General features: G+C 47.6%; 1 protein-coding gene across 5 annotated transcripts in view; it reads left to right on the forward strand.

Annotated features, from left to right (window-relative positions):
• The window catches only part of LOC119393729 (protein timeless homolog), a 528,180-nt gene that overhangs the window by 29,014 nt on the left and 480,810 nt on the right, over positions 1-18,356 (forward strand). For all 5 annotated transcript variants that reach the window (XM_049416331.1, XM_049416330.1, XM_049416329.1 and 2 more), the window contains exons 12-14: positions 8,252-8,400; positions 10,890-11,034; positions 17,049-17,221. In XM_049416331.1, the coding sequence (XP_049272288.1) occupies positions 8,252-8,400; positions 10,890-11,034; positions 17,049-17,221 (467 nt within the window). The remainder of the gene's footprint in view (positions 1-8,251; positions 8,401-10,889; positions 11,035-17,048; positions 17,222-18,356) is intronic.

Below are 18,356 nucleotides of genomic sequence, written 5' to 3' on the forward strand. Positions count from 1 at the left end.
CACGAAGCGTTTTGGCTTTCCTTTCTCTTGCTTACGACTGTGGTAGTGCGGAGCTTTGGCACTTCGTTTTCAGTTACGTATTTACTCGATTCTACTGCGCCCTCGATTGTAACGCGCACCCGTTTTCCGCGACCAAAAAAAAAAAAGTCATACATCGATTGTAATGTGCACCCATTTTTCGTGAGAGAAAAGAACAAAAAAAGTCCGTAGGAGTCAAACTTCGCACATTCAGAGGAACAAGTATTTGGGTCTTAAAGAACTAAAGTTTCAAAAAAGTAAAACACAAAGTCAAAAAGCGGGCCTTGCTGCTAAAACTGTCACAACCACTACGGCGGCGATACGAGTCGCGTAATGGATCAGTCCTCGTCGCTGTCGGACAACTCCTTGTCGCTGTCACCGCTCTTCGATTTCGGGAAACCGGCCCTGCTTTGGTCCACTGAAACCTTTTCGTGAAGCTTTGCTGAAAAGTCTTCTGCTTCTGTTTGCGCCAGTCTTGCACGCACGTTTCGGGAACTCCGAACGACCGCGATGCGGCCCGATTTCTGTCCGTCTCTGCACATGTAATTACTATTCTTTTAAATTCGGCATCGTGGTGCACTTGTCGAGTATTTGGAATCGGCACTTCCATGCCGTCGATGCGAACGCAGAACGGGATGACAATCTCCTCAGCATACGAGAAATGGCGCGCATAGGAGGCGGCCATTTTGAAATGACGATGGCAATATGATAACCGAGTTTCTTTTTTTTTTCGGTACTCGATTCTAACGCGCATGCGATTTTTGGACTCGTTTTACCGGAAAAAAGGTGCGCATTAGATTCGAGTAAATACGGTAGCCTCTAGTGAGCTTTAGCACGCTCCTTCGCTGCGCTACGCGCTTGGCACGCTTCGAGGGTAGCCTGCATATATTATCTGCTCGTGTATAACCCACGTGCATAACTCACGTATTGATGCAAAGCTGCCATCCTTGCATTACCGTGAAGCCAACTTGCGCACCGAAATTCGCGTATATTCCGCACCCAGAGTTTGGCGCTAAATTTTCTGTATAGTTTGTGCATGTTATATGCGAGAAAATACATTCACTCGGTGTGCGGCCACGTATACGTCCGAGTTAGCAAGAGTTAAATGCAAAGGACAATGCATGCGCTTGCCGGGACCAAAGGACAAGACATGATAATCAGATCTTCCTAACTTTTGTGGTCTATAGATGAAATTTCGCTGCAACGAAATTCCGCAACAGTGAACTTTTTCGCCCGTCCCGTCAATTTCGTTGTAGCGGGATTTGACTGTATTGGCTAAAACGACCTCTGTTTTCATCATTATATGTGTATTTATATTTTTATTTCTTCACTAAAGTCACTTTTGGCGCCTCACGTGACAAGTGAGAGAGAGAGAGTAGGAATGCAAGAAACGTAGGGAGGTTAACTAGATTATGTGTCCAGTTTGCTACCCTACACATGGGGACAAAAAAGCAAGGATGCATATGCTGGCGATCATGTGACCTTTCACTGGTCTTTTATATCAGTGTTGAAATACAGTACACTTTTTTTATTATAATCTTTTCAACCTAAAATGTGCCGATACACGTTTGTTTGTAGTAGTGAGCAGAACAGTGGCGCCGCCTTCGCTTAACATGTGACCTGATGCTCATGAACGGCAACACATGACCTCCGCGTTTCATTGCCGGAGCTAATTGCGGAGGCCACGGGTAGCATGAAAGTTAGCTGAGGGACCAGCGGCACCTGTAGACAAGTTGGAAAAGTACCACGAGCCCCTGGCCCACGAGACGGTAAACGGGTTTCACGTGACGACTATAGCGTTCGGAAAACTTATTCTACTGGCTTTTTATATTAAAAAAGCGGTTGAGAAGCAGAATGAAGGTATAGCTAACTACAGTTGCATTCACTCCTCTGGAAGTAAGGCGTTGAGTGTAATGAATAGTTTGCGAGGAGGGAAATCGGCAACACTATCACTTCTCGGTGTTGCTGGAGGAGGCACTCATACTTTTTTTAGTGGCTTCTCAGATCAAAAGTTCTTCTGACAAAATATCCACACACTTTTGGAATCAATCGCTTCAAGTTTAACCACTACTGAGGAGGAGCTTTTCGTTGCACCATAAAAAAACTAGGTCGAGAAAAATCAGTTGTCAGTCCCTTTAAATGTCACACAAGTTACAGCAAAATTTTTTTTATGAGGTTTATGGCTACCTTATCGGATCTATTTATGAAACACCGTTACATACCTGGCATGCATGACCGACCTGGTTAAGGTTGCAGCAAATTCTTGCAATTAGCTTTGGACGCTAGCACTTTTCTCTAGTTAAGACTGTGTTAGGAAAAAGATCGCTGGGCTAGTTATTGTGTGTTTATGACTGAAAACTGAACACAAGAACAAGACAGGACAGATGAGCACCTGTCTAGTTGTCTTTTGTGTCCTGTTGTATTTTCATGCTTCATTTTTAGGCATAACTATGTATTGTTGATTGGAAAATAACATCACCTTTAGTTTGTGCATGATAGGTTTAATAGTATATTTGAATAATGGTGAAGACACTGAAAAGTAATTTTCTTTTTGGTTAGGCGAAAATGTTCATAGTACTGTGAAACATCGTTAATACGTACCTGCCGGGCACGGGGGGGGGGGGGGGAGCAACACTACGCTCTAAACGGTAGTACATATTGTTACGTGAATGACGACTCGGTAGACTAGACCGTAGACTATTTACACGATATATTTTCAGTAGCGGTTGCAGCGCTGACCGGTTCAGCTCAGAGCCCGAGCGGAGAGAGATCTTCCTTCTCCTCGTCCGGCGCACACGCGCAATGGTTCAAGGGGCTGGCAATATGCATGTAGCATAATCCCTGGCGGCAGAAGCGCCGTCTCGGCGCATCAGATGTCAACGTCACTGGGAGAGTGGTAGGGTTTCAAGCGTGCGACATGTACGATATCGCTGGCCTGTATAGACGATGAAGGCGACGAGGCGACAGGGGCGATTTCATAGGTTACAGGGGTAACCGCACGAAGGACTCTGTATGGACCTGTGTATCGAGATATTAGTTTTTCCGACATTCCAACGTGACGGGTGGGAGACCACAGCAGGACCAAAGAACCGGGCGAGAAGTGCACGTCTCGGTGCTTGCGATCGTACAACCGCCGTTGGTTTTCTTGAGAAGTCAAGAGGCGAGTGCGGGCGGTTTCACGTGCATGAGCAGCCCTGGTGATAGCGTCAAGGGCATATTCGCTGGTCGGTACGGCGGGAAACGGGATGATGGTGTCTAGGGGCAACGTTGGTTGTCGGCCGAACAACAGAAAGAATGGAGAGTAACCGGCAGTGTCGTGGCGCGAAGAATTGTACGCAAATGTCACGTACGGCAAAGCAAGGTCCCAGTCAGAGTGGTCGGAGGAAACATACTTCGCAAGCATGTCTGTAAGTGTTCGATTGAGACGCTCGGTTAGGCCGTTTGTCTGCGGATGGTAGGACGTAGTGAGCTTGTGCCTCGTTTTACATGACTGCAGAATGTCGGCTATGACCTTCGACAGAAATGTGCGGCCACGGTCCGTAAGCAGCTGGCGTGGAGCTCCATGTTGCAAAATCACGTCGTGTAGGAGGAAGTCGGTGACATCTGTGGTGCAGCTTGTTGGAAGAGCTCTTGTAATGGCGTAGCGCGTGGCGTAGTCTGTGGCCACAGCTATCCACCTGTTGCCGGAGGAAGACAGGGGAAACGGGCCAAGTAGGTCTAAGCCAACGCGAAAGAACGGTTCTGACGAAATGTCAAGGGGTTGAAGGCACCCGGCGGGAAGCGTCGATGGTGTCTTGCGGCGCTGACATTTCTCACACGCCGCAACGTATCTTCTGACGGAGCGTGCAAGCCCTGGCCAAAAGAAGCGTCGGCGGATCCGGTCGTAAGTGCGCGATACACCAAGGTGACCGGCCGTTGGAAGGTCATGAAGTTCATGAAGGACAGCCAAGCGGAGGTGTTTCGGAATAACAAGCAGCAGGGCTGGTCCATCTGGGTGAAAATTGTGGCGGTAGAGTGCACCATCTTGGAGGACGAACGAGCGATGGGACCGGTCGGTAGACGATGATTCTAGGTGTTCGATGATAGTACGCAAGGACGCATCTCTGCGTTGTTCGTCGCCGATGTTTGTCAGTAAAGAAACGGAAAAGACGCAAGCGTCGGCGTCGGTGTCAGGGACGCTGCTCGATTCATCGACCGGGTAGCGGGACAGGCAGTCTGCGTCCTGGTGTAGGCGGCCCGACTTGTACGTCACTGTGTACGTATATTCTTGGAGTCGCAGAGCCCAGCGACCAAGCCGGCCCGTAGGATCCTTTAGTGAGGAAAGCCAACAGAGCGCATGATGGTCGGTTATTACAGAGAAATGCGTGCCATATAAATATGGGCGGAACTTCAAGACTGCCCAGACAAGAGCAAGGCATTCACGCTCTGTAATAGAATAGTTGCGCTCGGCGGCTGTAAGGAGGCGGCTGGCGTAGGCGATAACGCGGTTGCGTCCCTGTTGTCGTTGGGCTAGGACGGCTCCGATCCCGTGACCACTAGCATCGGTTCGGACCTCAGTCGGAGCAGATGGGTCGAAGTGGGCCAATATAGGCGGCGTTGTCAAAAGTGTCACGAGGTGAGAAAAAGCGGCGGTTTGAGCGGGACCCCACGTAAAAGGCACGTCTTTCTTCAGAAGTTCAGTGAGTGGTCGAGCGATTGTTGCAAAATCTTCCACGAACCTTCTGAAGTAGGAACAGAGTCCCACAAAACTCCGGACGTCCTTCGCTGATTGGGGTACAGGAAAACTCGTGACCGCACGAATTTTCTCTGGGTCCGGCTGCACACCTGAAGCATCGACGAAGTGGCCCAAGACAGTAATCTGCCGGCGGCCGAAGTGGCACTTCGAGGAGTTCACCTCCACCAAATATGTTACGTGAATGACGACTCGGTAGACTAGACCGTAGACTATTTACACGATATATTTTCAGTAGCGGTTGCAGCGCTGACCGGTTCAGCTCAGAGCCCGAGCGGAGAGAGATCTTCCTTCTCCTCGTCCGGCGCACACGCGCAATGGTTCAAGGGGCTGGCAATACAGTAGAACCTCGTTGATACGTTTCCGAAAAAAACGCGGAAAATAAACGTATGATCCGGGAAAACGTACGATCCGAATCCAGTAAAAATTGAGGCTGACAAGCCCATGTTGAGGTGCAAAGGCAAAAAACATTTATTTCTCAAAAAACATGGAGGGACTCTTCAATTTTCGAACTCCTGGCATCTCGCTGGCCGCCAGAGGTCAGCCAGCTAGTTCCGATCCTGACCGAAAATAACGTCGTGGTCACGTGTATTGAAATCCCGAGACAACCCGAATATTGCAAAATCGAACTCTGAGACAACCAGCGTAAACGTAAAGAAACGCTACCGCCATGTCAGCAGACGAAACTTTGCGCCACGTGAGCGTCGGTTCTTTCTGCATTGTCGCTTGGAAATATGGGGCTTGGTTTGCCGAAGAGCAGAAGTGATATTCTCGAACATACGCATTTGGGATACGATCACGTACGTTTGAAAGATCACGCGTAACTCGCCCCGTCCGTGAAGAAAACTGCCGCCCCTCTAAAGGCTTAACAAGCTCAACTCTTCGCAGTGCACGTAATAATCGCGGTACAACACGATATGCGATATCTCGCGAGAGTGATAAGCGTCCCCGAAAGCGACAGCTGTTCGCGGCTATCGCATACTACGTCGCACACTCGCGCTGATCAGTTTGCGTTCCGTCTTAACTTGAGACATGTGCTGGTATGTTCGCCGCCACTCGTAATCGCACCATCTCGCACGGCGAAACGGGCTTTAAAAGATAACGGCCGGCGTAATGGCAACCGAAGGTTAAGTCCCCAAGCGCCCGTACTGCGATCTGTCGAGTCCTCACAAAGATGGCGGCGAGCGTCTGATAACCAGAAACCTCCTAGATATCTTCCAGAACAAATCTTTTCGGTCAGCTTCTGACGACCCGCTGGTAGGCAGAACTGCCCAGCCAGAGAAATACGAACGCCGACTGGAATTGCGCCGGGCGGAGCAACCCAAAAACGATTGCGCTCCGGGAGAAAAGTGTGCGGGAAATTATCGGCCATATTGACTAGGCACAATGGCGGCGTTGCTATGGTTACGAGTCGCGGCGTGTTGTGCAGCGGTGGCGATGCGGCAGCGGCATGTGCGTTTCCGCGGCAAGCCGTTCGAAGATTGTGACGGCCCGCGTCGCCGCGTGGTTGACAGAGAGCGGCGATCGAGCAATTCGGAAGAGACGCGGAGGGGACAATTGAGCAAATCAGAGAAAGCACAGAGGAGGGAAAGGCACTGCGGAGAAGCTGCCGTCGCTGAGAAGGCCTTTTTTTGCACACCTGAATGAGAGTTTCTGAGTAGAAAACGTATCATACGACCCCAGTTTTCCGCGGTGCTGAACGTTGCTGCCGAATAATCGTATTTTCCGGGAACGTATTAACCAGAACATATTACACACAGCTGTATTGGGTTATTTTTAATTTTCGCGATTTCGAGCGTAGGAGCCGGGAAATCGTATCAAGCGGGAACGTATCAACGAGGTTCTACTGTATGCATGTAGCATAATTAATCACAAAGTACAAATTTGCATCTCCTGGCGTATGCCATCACCACAAAGAAATAAATAAATGCAGTGCCGTAGCAAATGTTACCTAAAGTTTCCACCACAAAACCTTTTCTTTCTTTTTGCCAAAGCGCAGAAAAGATTCTGGACGAAGAAGCATTTTGAAACTATTGCAGGGTCCAGGATACGCAGCGACTGACATAGCCACAGAATGGACACTGTCGGCTTTCTGCGATACATGTTTACGCGTCTGTACTACGATCTGCCATGATCTAAAACTGACAGTTTTGTTGGAATGTGGTAGGACCGTGTGTAGCCGATCATCCCTCACCAATAGTGCAGCGTGTCGCCTACTCAGCTCACGGCATCACGGCCGGGCTGCTTGCTGTATCGTACGTGCGTCTCTGCTGTGGGAGTGTTCTCTGTACCCACTCCGCTCCAAACCTTGCACAGAACCGCGATCACACAACTAGCTATTCGCCGCAACGACGCGTTTCCGGCAAGTGATGCGCACCCTGCGTCTCTGCGATACTGTAGCGGTCCTGGCAGCGGACGGAGACGCGCGGGTTGCCGCCTCATAAAAGCGTGCAGTATGGTTAGAACAGCGCTACGTTTGCTGTACCGTACATGTGCACTTGGCATTTGTCAATGCAGCGAGCTAGGTTTCTCGGCACCCGTGACTCTTAACTGAGCGACAGCCAAGCTGCTTTCGTTTCTACGGAGTGGCGCGCACTAGAACGCGGTCCCGCAAAATGAGGTGGCAGCAGTCCGTGGCCCAGCGTGCTCAGGCTGTTGCCTACCAAAAGCGTGCAGTAGGCTTAAAGTAGCGCTATGCCGCACGCGTGCCCAAGCAGATAGCTAAAGGTGATAGGGTGGTGGGCGACAAGTCATACTGGCGCGTTCGTCGGCGGCAACCATTGCTGCCATCTCACCTTCATTCTTTCTTGATGCTTACCCGCAAAGGTGCCGCTGCAATCGTGCGCAAGTCGGAATAATTGACCGACCGAACTCTGCGCTTCTAAAAACGACGGAATACCTTTTGAGGCACATTGTGGCATCGGCAAGTTCAGCGGTGTTGTAAACCTTTATGGCAAAAAAGTTATCGTGGTACGTAGGGTACGCACAAACCGGTAGACATAGGCCGAACCACTACGGCTTAAGCGGTCAGCGAAAGCATTAATCTCTATTAAACTTGGCCTTGTCAGGGATTTTTCACAACTACGTTTTAACCATTAGTACGTTTAAAGCGGGTACGTATTAACGAGGTTTGACTGTATCATACAATATTAAGGCACATATCCACAATCGTATTGGCATGAAAACAAAGCCTTGATGTATGGCACTCTCACGAGAGCAATGACACGAGGTGAATTCAGAGGCAATAAGGGCATAAAAACTTTATTTCTACTCATTTCAAAGAGTGTAATGGTGTATAAGTGCGCCTGCTTTGACGTTCTCATATGCAGTTATTTCTACTCATTTCAAAGAGTGTAATGGTGTATAAGTGCGCCTGCTTTGACGTTCTCATATGCAGCTCATATGTTGGCACTCCCTGCTGTAATGTTTAGTAGTAGTCAGAAAAATAATTCCGTGAATATCACTGATACCGATCATCCATTCTTTCGTGCATCAACTCAGCTCCTACCTTCGGGACTTGGTGGAAATGGTTCACGTCTATGTCAAGATGCTTCAACACTTTGCCAAAGGTCACAGACACATTATAGTGAAGGAAAAGACCAAGGCAAAGAAAAAGGCAAAGAAGCAGATGCCAAAGGAGACTAGTGCAAGTAAGTCACAGAGCTGTTACACGTGTAAACTTGAGTCACATTGTTTTGACAATGCTTCCTGACTGTAAAGCTTGAGTATCAGAGTTACATTCATCATGACAGCCAAGGTGCGGTCTGTATCTTTTTGGAAAGTTTTGTTTTAATATGTTGAGATGCAGGCAGCCCCCCTTGAGTGCCTGAAGATATGGCTGGAGACAGAAACACTGGCAGTAAGATCAGTCAACCTAATTCATTCGATACATTGTTTGCAATGCAATACAACAAAAGCTCGTTAATTCGGATTTCCAGGGACCGGAAAAAATGTCCGAATTAACCGAATGTCCGAATTATTGAATGGTCGAAATAAACACAATAAATGCAAGAGTTTTTTCAACATACCTTTACTTTACAAAGTAATCGCGTATGCGTGTCTGTTTTCGAGTAGAAATTCGCGTGGACACAATTTTTCTGAGCCCTTCAAGGTGCTCAGCAGCTCGCATGCTGTCTGCAGTGCCAAAACAAAATTCTTCAAGGACGACAAGGGCCTCCGCGGCTTCCTTCACAGTATGAGGGGCCCTGTGTGGCTCGAGGTGTGGCCGCTCTTCTTCAGGCTCTTCGTTCTTGGATTCGTCGCCATGCATCACTTCCTTGACGATTTGCTCATCAGTCAGAGAGCCGGCAGTGCCAACGCCATCATCAATGCCGATATAATCGTCGAGTGTCACTGCATCAGGCATAACACTTGTGAAAACCTGCCCGTCATCGGCACCGTCGCCCGGCGACACTTCGGCCACCGCGGCATCGCTGGAGTCGGGTAAACAAAGCCACGGTGCCTGAAATAGTTGGCAATGGTGTGCGCAGGCGTGTTCTGCCACACATACGCAATAATGCTAACTGCGCTCAGGAGACTCACGTCGTATTGTTTGCCGACGTCATAGCACAGGAGCAACTTCCTGTCGGGAGAGCCCATTTTTCAGGGCACGCAAACTTTGTACTTTGGTGGTGAAGTCCTTGGCCTCATACTTGGGCCACTTTGCCGGCGTTGCCATCGGCGGAGAGTGAGTTCACACGAGAAGTCAGCGCAAAAGCACCAGCAACGATCAAGCTAAAGGAGCCGTACTGAATCGTTCCTCGATAAAACAGCGTTCAACGATGCAGCACACCAATGGGAACAAAGCAACCAAACGGCACTGCCAAACCCACACTTGAAGAAAAGGCGTTCAACCAGTCTCAAGTCAAGCCAAGTCGATAATTGACGTCCATGGCAATGCTGCGTTTGAGCTTCACTTTTGTTCCGAATTGTTCTTTTCTCGTTTTCGAGCCTCGCCAGTGGACTGAAAGTAGCCGAATTATCCAATTTGCGGTCAAATCTGTCCGAAATAACGAGCACCCAGTCTCATAGAGGGATGCGTATATTTACAGGGACCAGATGACGTGTGCGAATTAACCGATTTTCCAAATTAACGAGAGTCAAATTTACGAGCTTTTACTGTACATCAATTTTATCATTGTTATATGTCATACTAGATAGTAACTACACATCAACAACGTCGGTTGGAAGTTGAGTGAACTGTGCATTAAGGGAAGCACAGAAATAGAAGTCTTATTGTCGTGGTCGAAATTTTAAAGTGAATTTACATGTGGTTCAATCCTGCAATGTGCTACATGTCTGCATTAAAATTCAGCTTACACATAGCCTCCCTGGCTACGATCATGGTTGCAAACATGCTAAGGAATTGGACCTGGGATGGATAGGGGTTGTAGTGAAACCATTCCATCTACAAGTTAGAGTGATGATGGGGGGTGGTGGGGGGATAAGCGCACCCGTAGTGAAACCATTCCATCTACAAGGTAGAGTGATGATGGGGGGTGGTGGGGGGATAAGCGCACCCTTGCCTCCCTGGTAACTGATGCCTCTGGCTGCTAGCACCAGAATTTTGTTCTATCTGTGTAACTGATTGTTTTCTTTTGCTCCAAATGTGTGGATACTGGTTGTGTTGTCAACCTGTTCTTCTGATGGCTTCTTTTGCCGGCCTTCTGCATCATGTACTATCAGCGTCAAATGAAACCCGAACAGCGGCAAGCATTCACAGTGGTACATTGCGCGTAGTCCAGTCATCACCGCAAACAAGCACGCACATGTGCAGTGCTGCCAAACCAGATGCGCGTGCCTGTCCATTGTGATGACTGGACGATGCACACTATACCATTGCGAATGCTTGCCACTGTTCAGGTTTCATTTGATGCCGATAGTACACCTTAGTACAAATATGCATGTGATGTATTACTACGTTGTCATTTTTTGTAACCTCACCTAATACTAGAAATGACTAGTCAAAAATGCAGAACACTACTTTCAAAAAATACAGCTCAAATGCTCTTTTCCATAGCTTTGTAGAACTGCTGGAAGACTATCAAATCACCACTCAGAAATGCCATAAGATTCCTTCATCTTCCGTTCAAGCTGCCTGCTTATACAAATCATGCATTTTGCGGGACTTTGCTTGTAGGCGCTGCTGTCAGTGAAGAAGTACGGCAACAGGAATGGCTTGAAGTGTCATCTGGGATTTCCTTGGCTCTTCAAGGCGAAGAGGAGCTGCCTGATGACGTCGTTCCCTACGACTCAACATTGGACAACACTGAAAATGAACAAAAGTAGGCATTCTGCATGCACATGACTTGTAGTTCATATCTCCATCAATGACTCATTACTATTGCCTTGGCACTCTTCGGCCATTCTTGGTCCTTGCGCCATTAAACACCATAAATCATGGATCATTATGCATGCGTGGACCTTTTTAACAAATGCACCTGTGCATTTTTTTCAGGGGGCCTGCAACATCTTTCCATGTAACCATCAAATGACCTCACTTTCAGAGTTTATTGCCTCGCAACTCGACTGCTGCAAAAGTCTTTAGAACCTGTCAAGTACGAGTGGAGTTACAGGGATGTGTCGCTCACTTTAAGCGCTTTCTCTCTCCTTTCACGACCTTGAGCATGTTTTGTTTTCTTGGAATGCGTGTGCAGGCAACTTAAAAAATTACACTATCTCCCGCTAAAGGGGACCATGAGGCGATGCGAAGCCGGAGCACTTGCACGATCGCGTTCCGTTGTTCGTTGGGCATGCTACCGACCTCGCGTCGTGGAACGCGAAGAGGGACGCTACGCGCGTCGTATCTTCCATCTAGCCTGGCTGTTAATTCTCACAGGGCGAGCGGGGAACGCGGTCGACAGGCGGGCGAGAAGGGGGCAGCGTAGAAGAGGAGAGAGAAGGGGAGGGGACGCGCATGCGCTCGAGCTCATCGCGGCGTTGCGCAGGAGAGAATTTCGGCATGTCTAGCCTGCGTTTCAGAGGAAAAGTGGAAAGGGGGAGGGGAGAGGGTATGGGAAGGGGGAGGGGAAAGGGAAAGTGGAGAGGGTAAGGGGAGAGGAGGTGTGTGGAGAGGGTATGCGCATGCACAGTAAGGGTGGTCACGCCGCACACCACCACCACCACCACCACCACCGCCGGATTGAGCTCCGCCTCAAGATACTTCGCATCTAAAATGTTGTGTGCAGCTCACTTGCCTGTGCCGCGATGTGCCATGGCACGGACACGTTGCAGCACACCATGGTGGCTGTGGTTACTATGCAGCTGAAAATGTTCAAATCACCCAATGGCCGTGTCTTTGGGCATTTGACGCAGTTTACTTGGGTGTATGGCATCATTCGTCGAGAAAAGAGCGAACGATTTCTAGCTGACTTTGAAATTTAATTGTAAATTTCCTGCCGCACGCTGCGCTATTCGCGAATAATTTGAGCCGATAAACCATCCAGCGGAGAGCACGCTAAACAGGCTGTCAAGGTCCACGTAGCAGATGACATTCACTTTTGCACTTGTGGTAGCGCTTCTGGTGGATGGATTTGTTGTCAGCAAAGAAAGAAAAATGCATTGCTCAGTAGTTTTTCTGTGTTTCGCTATGTTTGTCAGCAAGTCATAAATATGTATCTTTTCACAAGTTTCGATTTTCAGAGTAAGTGGCAAAGAACAGCATAAACAACCAACCTCCACATCAGCAAAGGTATTCTGACAATGGTTGTTTTTCTCGGCACTTCAATGACAAGTAATACGTCGCCGCGCGCAAATTTGTTGCACTCTTCGAACGACATCAACAAATCCTAGGGATAACACAACTGGAATGACTCAGAATTGGTTTATGGGAACGTCCCGAAGCGACTCTAGCTATGAGAGGTGCCTTAGTGGAGGGCTCCGGATAATCTCGATCAGCTGGAGTTTTGACATTGCACAGTATGTGGACATCTAGCATTTCGCCTCCATCAAAATGTAACCGCCGCAGCTGGGATAGAAACCGCGTCATTCTGATCAGTAGTAAAGCACCATAACTGATGTGCCACAGTGGTGGACAAAGTCAAAATCTCCATAGTGTTGATGTCAGCGTGCTTGCTGTTGTGCGTCACTGTCTCATACGTGCACTGGGGATGGCATCAAGGCTAGAGATGCTTATGGTAGCTTTGTGTCTTGCTCTTCAGATGTGTGCACGATTTCCTTGACTGTGGGCACACATACATGGTATAACCTAGCTGATGTCTCACCGTACGGTTCAGGGAGCTTTGACAGGGCCACTTTACACCTACCTATAACAATACACTTTTGTAGAAGCCGGTAAGCAGAATTACTTGTGGGAATGACACTGCTGCTCACGTATACGGATCAGCTGACATGCACACGTACACACAGACAAATAAATAAGGCTCTCCGCATTACAAAAAAACTGGTCAAGTGTCCCACCATCCTTTCTTTTTTAGCAGTTAGTAGTCATTGTTTCTCTCTGCCTTTTCTTGTAGCCGCGCTGAATTTGCAGCATGAAACCTTGTTATTTTGCTCAGTGTACCGTCATCACCTCATCCTTTGATTTGAACATATACAAGGATGCAAGGAAGTAATCGGCACATGAAGTCGCAGAAAAATACTTATGTGTCGCCGTGATGCTCTAGGCAATCAGCACTTGATAAATGATGCCCACTGGCAATTGCCGACTGCATTAGCTCACCTACCTAGAGAACACTGCCGAACGGTTTGTCTGTCTTGCTGATTAACACGGCCTGTGGCAGCGCAGCAGCACTTACCTAGCAGTGGATGAGAACAAGTCTTACGTGTTTTACACTTCACTAAAAAGCCAGCAGTGCAGGAACATTGGCCATCGGAGATCACAGGCTCAGTAAAAACACTTCGCTGCCGCACTGGGATTTCTTGTGCGTCCAAATTTGCACCAGACGTTTACATGAACAGTGCAACAACATTTATTTCATTGTCGACGTTGGCCTTCACGTCAACCAAAAGCGAGGTACTCCGCAGTGACAACGCTCTCGCCTTCGACAAAACACCGCATTTTAACAGCGCATTCTAGAAAATGCAGTACTCTTTCCAACAGCAACAGTCCGCACATCGACCTTCTTGCAGCCACGATCTTCGCCAGTGTTGCCTAAGTTTGCAGCGGCCCCTGGATTTCATTTAGGTGCGAATAATCTTACCTGCCAACTCTCCCGATATGCCCAGGAGACTTCCGATTTCTGACCTGTCTTCCCAATTGTACGATCGCAGTCATAAATCTTCCAATAAACTGCCTCAACCCAATTTCAAAAAGAGGCTTAGTAAAACAAAAACCGGTGATTAAAACAGCACAAACTTATTTATATGACTCACCAAAAAATGGAATGTTCATGCACCCGAAAGGCTCACTGGCCACTGCTCTTTCGTGCCGTCCACTGGGCTCTCTCTCTTCCTTTCACCAGAAACACACAAACACGCACACATTCTAACCGCTGACACTGGTGAGCACATCCCCCGTTTTATGACCCAGTTCGGAGAGGGCACAGTAACAGTAGAGAGGCTAAAACACTTCTTTAGTAAAGGTTCTCAGTCAGGCCGCAGGCTTCTTCAAATGTTCCGAGGCCACGCGCGCGAGTGATCTATGCTGGTGTCACAAACGAGCGCCCATAAAGCGCACGCGCGTCCGCTTTCAAACGGCTGCGAGACAGAACGGCACGAGCTGCTCGCCCAAGAAACTCGAACGACGAAAAAACAAGCAACAAAAGACGCCGACGCGCTGCATCCTCCTCACCCACTCAAGCCAGACGCAGACAACGCGATCAAACGCCCGGTAAAGCCTGGAAAGAGAAGCATGACGCATCGCCGAGCGACGCCGCCGCGATTCGAACCTACGAGAAAGCTCTCGCCCTTTCCCTAGCCTTCGTTGTACTACACGTCGAAGAACGCTCCCGACGCTTCTAGAAACCGGGAGAGAGGGGATAAAAGCGCGCAAACGACGACCAGTCAGTCAGTCAGTGAAGGAGTGAGTGAGTCAGTCGGCCGGAGATGGTGAAGTTATGCTGAGTGTGGCTCGGTCAGCCAAAGAAGACGTATTTGTGATGTTGTGCGGTCAGTCGATCGTCGATCTGGAAGAATCCGATGATGACGCTGTGTGAGCCGTGACAAGTTACGATGACGGTTGAGCTACAACCATCAACGCTGGAGCTGGCGTGAGTGTTTCCTAGAAGAGAAGCATTCCATTACCGTCCAAGAGTTGTGGACTGGATACGCCGTTGTACGTTCGGTACTTTAACTGTCCTTGAATAGTTGTAATGCATGCGATTGCATTTGTAGCGTGTGATCTGTTTGTTTAGTTTCCGTTGTGTAAACACCATCTGAGTTATATTGTGAAGTTGTAACTGGTACCAGCCGAGTGTGCATGTGTTTGTGATATTTATATTGCCTTAACTGAGAATATATTTCGTTTTCGTTTGTGTTATCGGCTCTCGGCTCTGACTCGGTCTTTAGACCACAACCGCTGTTCGCTGGCGCACCAAAGGACCAACTCTAAATTGTCCGCGCTTTCGTGGTGCGTTTTCGGAGGGCCAAGACGCCAGCCCTTAGAATCCGCCCGGCGATTGCAAACCCGATTAATGGGATTAGTGACAGCTGGACAATTTTGTTGACTGATCACAGGCATCGCCCGAAACAAGTTTTTTTTTTTCGGCCACTCCATGGTTGAGTTATGCGGCTTTTGTGAATGTATTTTTCTGATTAGGCATTGCGTGAGAGTGAGCAGCTGCCAAAGCAGACCAGCGTCTTCTGCAGCAGTGGTAGGGAGGAAAATGGGAACTTGAATGTTCTCCTCCTTGCCTCTGGAGTGAGGGAGACAGAGCATGCGTGCGAGCAATCTACCGCATTCCACAGTGTGCACTCTACAACCAGTGTAGTTTTGTTATTCATGCTTCACGTGCTTTCTGTCAGCACCTGATTTGAGGTCTTTGTCGCCATAGAGACAGTAGCATTAAATGCAAAGAGCTCTCGCCTAACTTGTAAGCGATGGCGATTGTTCAGGAAACAGACGTCGCTGACAAGGCTAATATCTTACAGTATTGGGAAGAAGAAGGGTGTCACTGATTGCACTGTACTGCTTATTTTGGCATATCACAAAGCTCTTTCTCCATGATTCTGAACTAAACAGAGGCTATTTCGGACTCTCGAAGAATGGGATAAGTTCTTTGTGAGAGTGGTCGGAACTAGTAGGTGCTTTTATCGCAAATTAAAGTTTTTCGAGGAGTGCATTGCTGCAACAAGTTTGAATTGGCCAATCGATTTTTTTCAAGCTGCTCGCAGTTGCCCGCCATGCTGCTGCCAGCTCTATAAAATATGTTGTGATACAGCCAACTTACAAGGCTTGCGTAGCAGCGATTGAAATTCACAATGCCGTTCTGGATCTTGCACTGTTCTTCAGACATAATGCACGCAGGGTGTTGAAAACAGAAAGCTTGGCATTCAATGAACAAAAGTGTTATTACTTATATTGTTGCCTTGCTTTCATGCAATTTCAGACCGAAGCTCTTTTTTGACCACCATAAATAAACCTCCTATACATTGATTTATAGTATAGTAAACTGCTCATTTACCTATTTATAGTGTATTTTGCCTGAGAAAAGTTTGTTACAGTTTGCTTTTCAGTACTAATAAGTAGGGATGGGCGCATATTCGGCTGTTTCGAATGTTCGAACGAATATTAAAGTATTCGAATTCGCTTCGATACGAATTTAGATTATTTGAAATTTCGAAGTACTATTCGAAATGAACCGCACATAACTTCTGTAAAGGTGGCTTCACTGCAGCGCCTGGTTGTTGTGCCGTGAAACAACCCATCCAGGGGAAATCTGCACTGCCCCGAAGCCACACTTCAAGGTTAAATGTACATATTCTTTTAAGTTTAAAAGCGTGTTATATGGGCGTATATGCGCTAAGTATAGTAATTTTTAAATTGTAACGTATTGCACCACTTATAACTTGCACCCTACTGCTATTCAAATCTTGATACTATTCAAGGCTGCTTCCACTTCATTTCAAACCAAAAAAGTGACATTCACTCATACCTAGTTCCAATCCTTAAAAATATTGTGCAAGGGTCATGATAAAAATGCTCATTTTTCTTAATAGTATGTGCTATATACTATTCTAACGATTCGATTCGAAATTATTCGACCAAATCACTATTCGCTTCGGATTCTCTTCGAACCTGTAATTTACTATTCGCTCATCCCTACTAATAAATAATTCCTTCAGTGCACACACTCATTTCTGCTTTTAATTAGCTGGTTCTTTCACTATGTCAATACAGGCTTGATGCTTTGTCCCGCATCCATGCTGCACTTAAGGCCAGGGAAACAGCCAAGGCAGTGGCATTGTTGCGAGCAGGCCAAGAGCTGTGGCCAGGCCAGGACATGTTTGGATCTCAAGAGGAAGGAACCGAGTTTCAGGCCCTCAAGGAGATCTTCTTTGCCAACATGGCAGGTGAGACCAGGCTAACTTGTGCTCCCATTGCATGTCTCTAACGTGTATCCACAGACATAGGAATGCCACATTCGTTCAAAGAACTGGGAGTGTAGGACCAAGGATGACGGATGGGGAAGAACCACACAACACGGTGCTTATGATAATGAGCGTTGGTGTTGTTGACATGATAATCTTTTTGATATGTGCATTTTGTGTATAAGTGTGTTCTCTGAATGTGTAACACTGATGTGATAGCTGTGCCAAATTGCACCAAGACGTGAAACCTGCTGCATCCTGCTACATCTTCACCGTTCTGCGCCAAAACTGCGCCAAACATATTTTCTTAAGGCCTGAAAACTAGAGCTGTGCGAATAGCAAAATTTTGGGTGTGAAGCGAATTCGAATATTGATGTGTGAGTGCGAATCGAATATTTTTCGAATATTTCTAGAATGTTTTTCGAATACTTGGAAGCAAAATTGCAGAAAAGAAAGAGAGGATTCCTAAGTATATTCTTATGAGATAGCAACATGAAAGGGTTTCTTTTCGCTAGGTTGATGAAACACTGGCGGGGTGGCGTTTCATAGTTGTCTTATCAAGAATGCGGCAATGTAGAGGCTGAATTCTGTTTATGTACATGATTTGGTGCAACCAAAGTGTTGCCGACAACACTTCACATGTGATAGGCAAAGATGCCATTTCCTCCGCCTCTCTTCCTCTTTCAACTTCTGTGGAAACCCAACTGATGTGGCGGACAAGGATGTGCTCCCGTCAAGTCCGGAGTTGCAAATCTGCCTTGTAGACGTTGATATATAAGAACATCTGAAATTTTGGATGCTAAAATGCTTCGGCGTCCGATTTTTCGGACTTCCTGTCCAAATTTCAGGTTCAAAACAGCATTAATTGAGCCCCCACCTCTGCCGCATCTTTCATCTCTATGTTGGAACTAGCGTTTTCTTGAGTTAATACATTTGCGGCCGTAGCGGAGCTTGAAAGGCAGCTTTGCCGCAATACGGGAATGTGATGAGGTGAAGCATATAGAAAAATCTAGGGACCACTTTCAATCTGACGTTGTCTCTTGACTGTTCGACCGTAACGGAGCTTGAAAGGCAGCTTTGCCGCAATTCGCAAGTGCCCACAGGACTGTCGCGCCGC

The sequence above is a fragment of the Rhipicephalus sanguineus genome, chromosome 5 (assembly GCF_013339695.2).
Source record: "Rhipicephalus sanguineus isolate Rsan-2018 chromosome 5, BIME_Rsan_1.4, whole genome shotgun sequence".
NCBI lineage: Eukaryota > Metazoa > Arthropoda > Arachnida > Ixodida > Ixodidae > Rhipicephalus > Rhipicephalus sanguineus.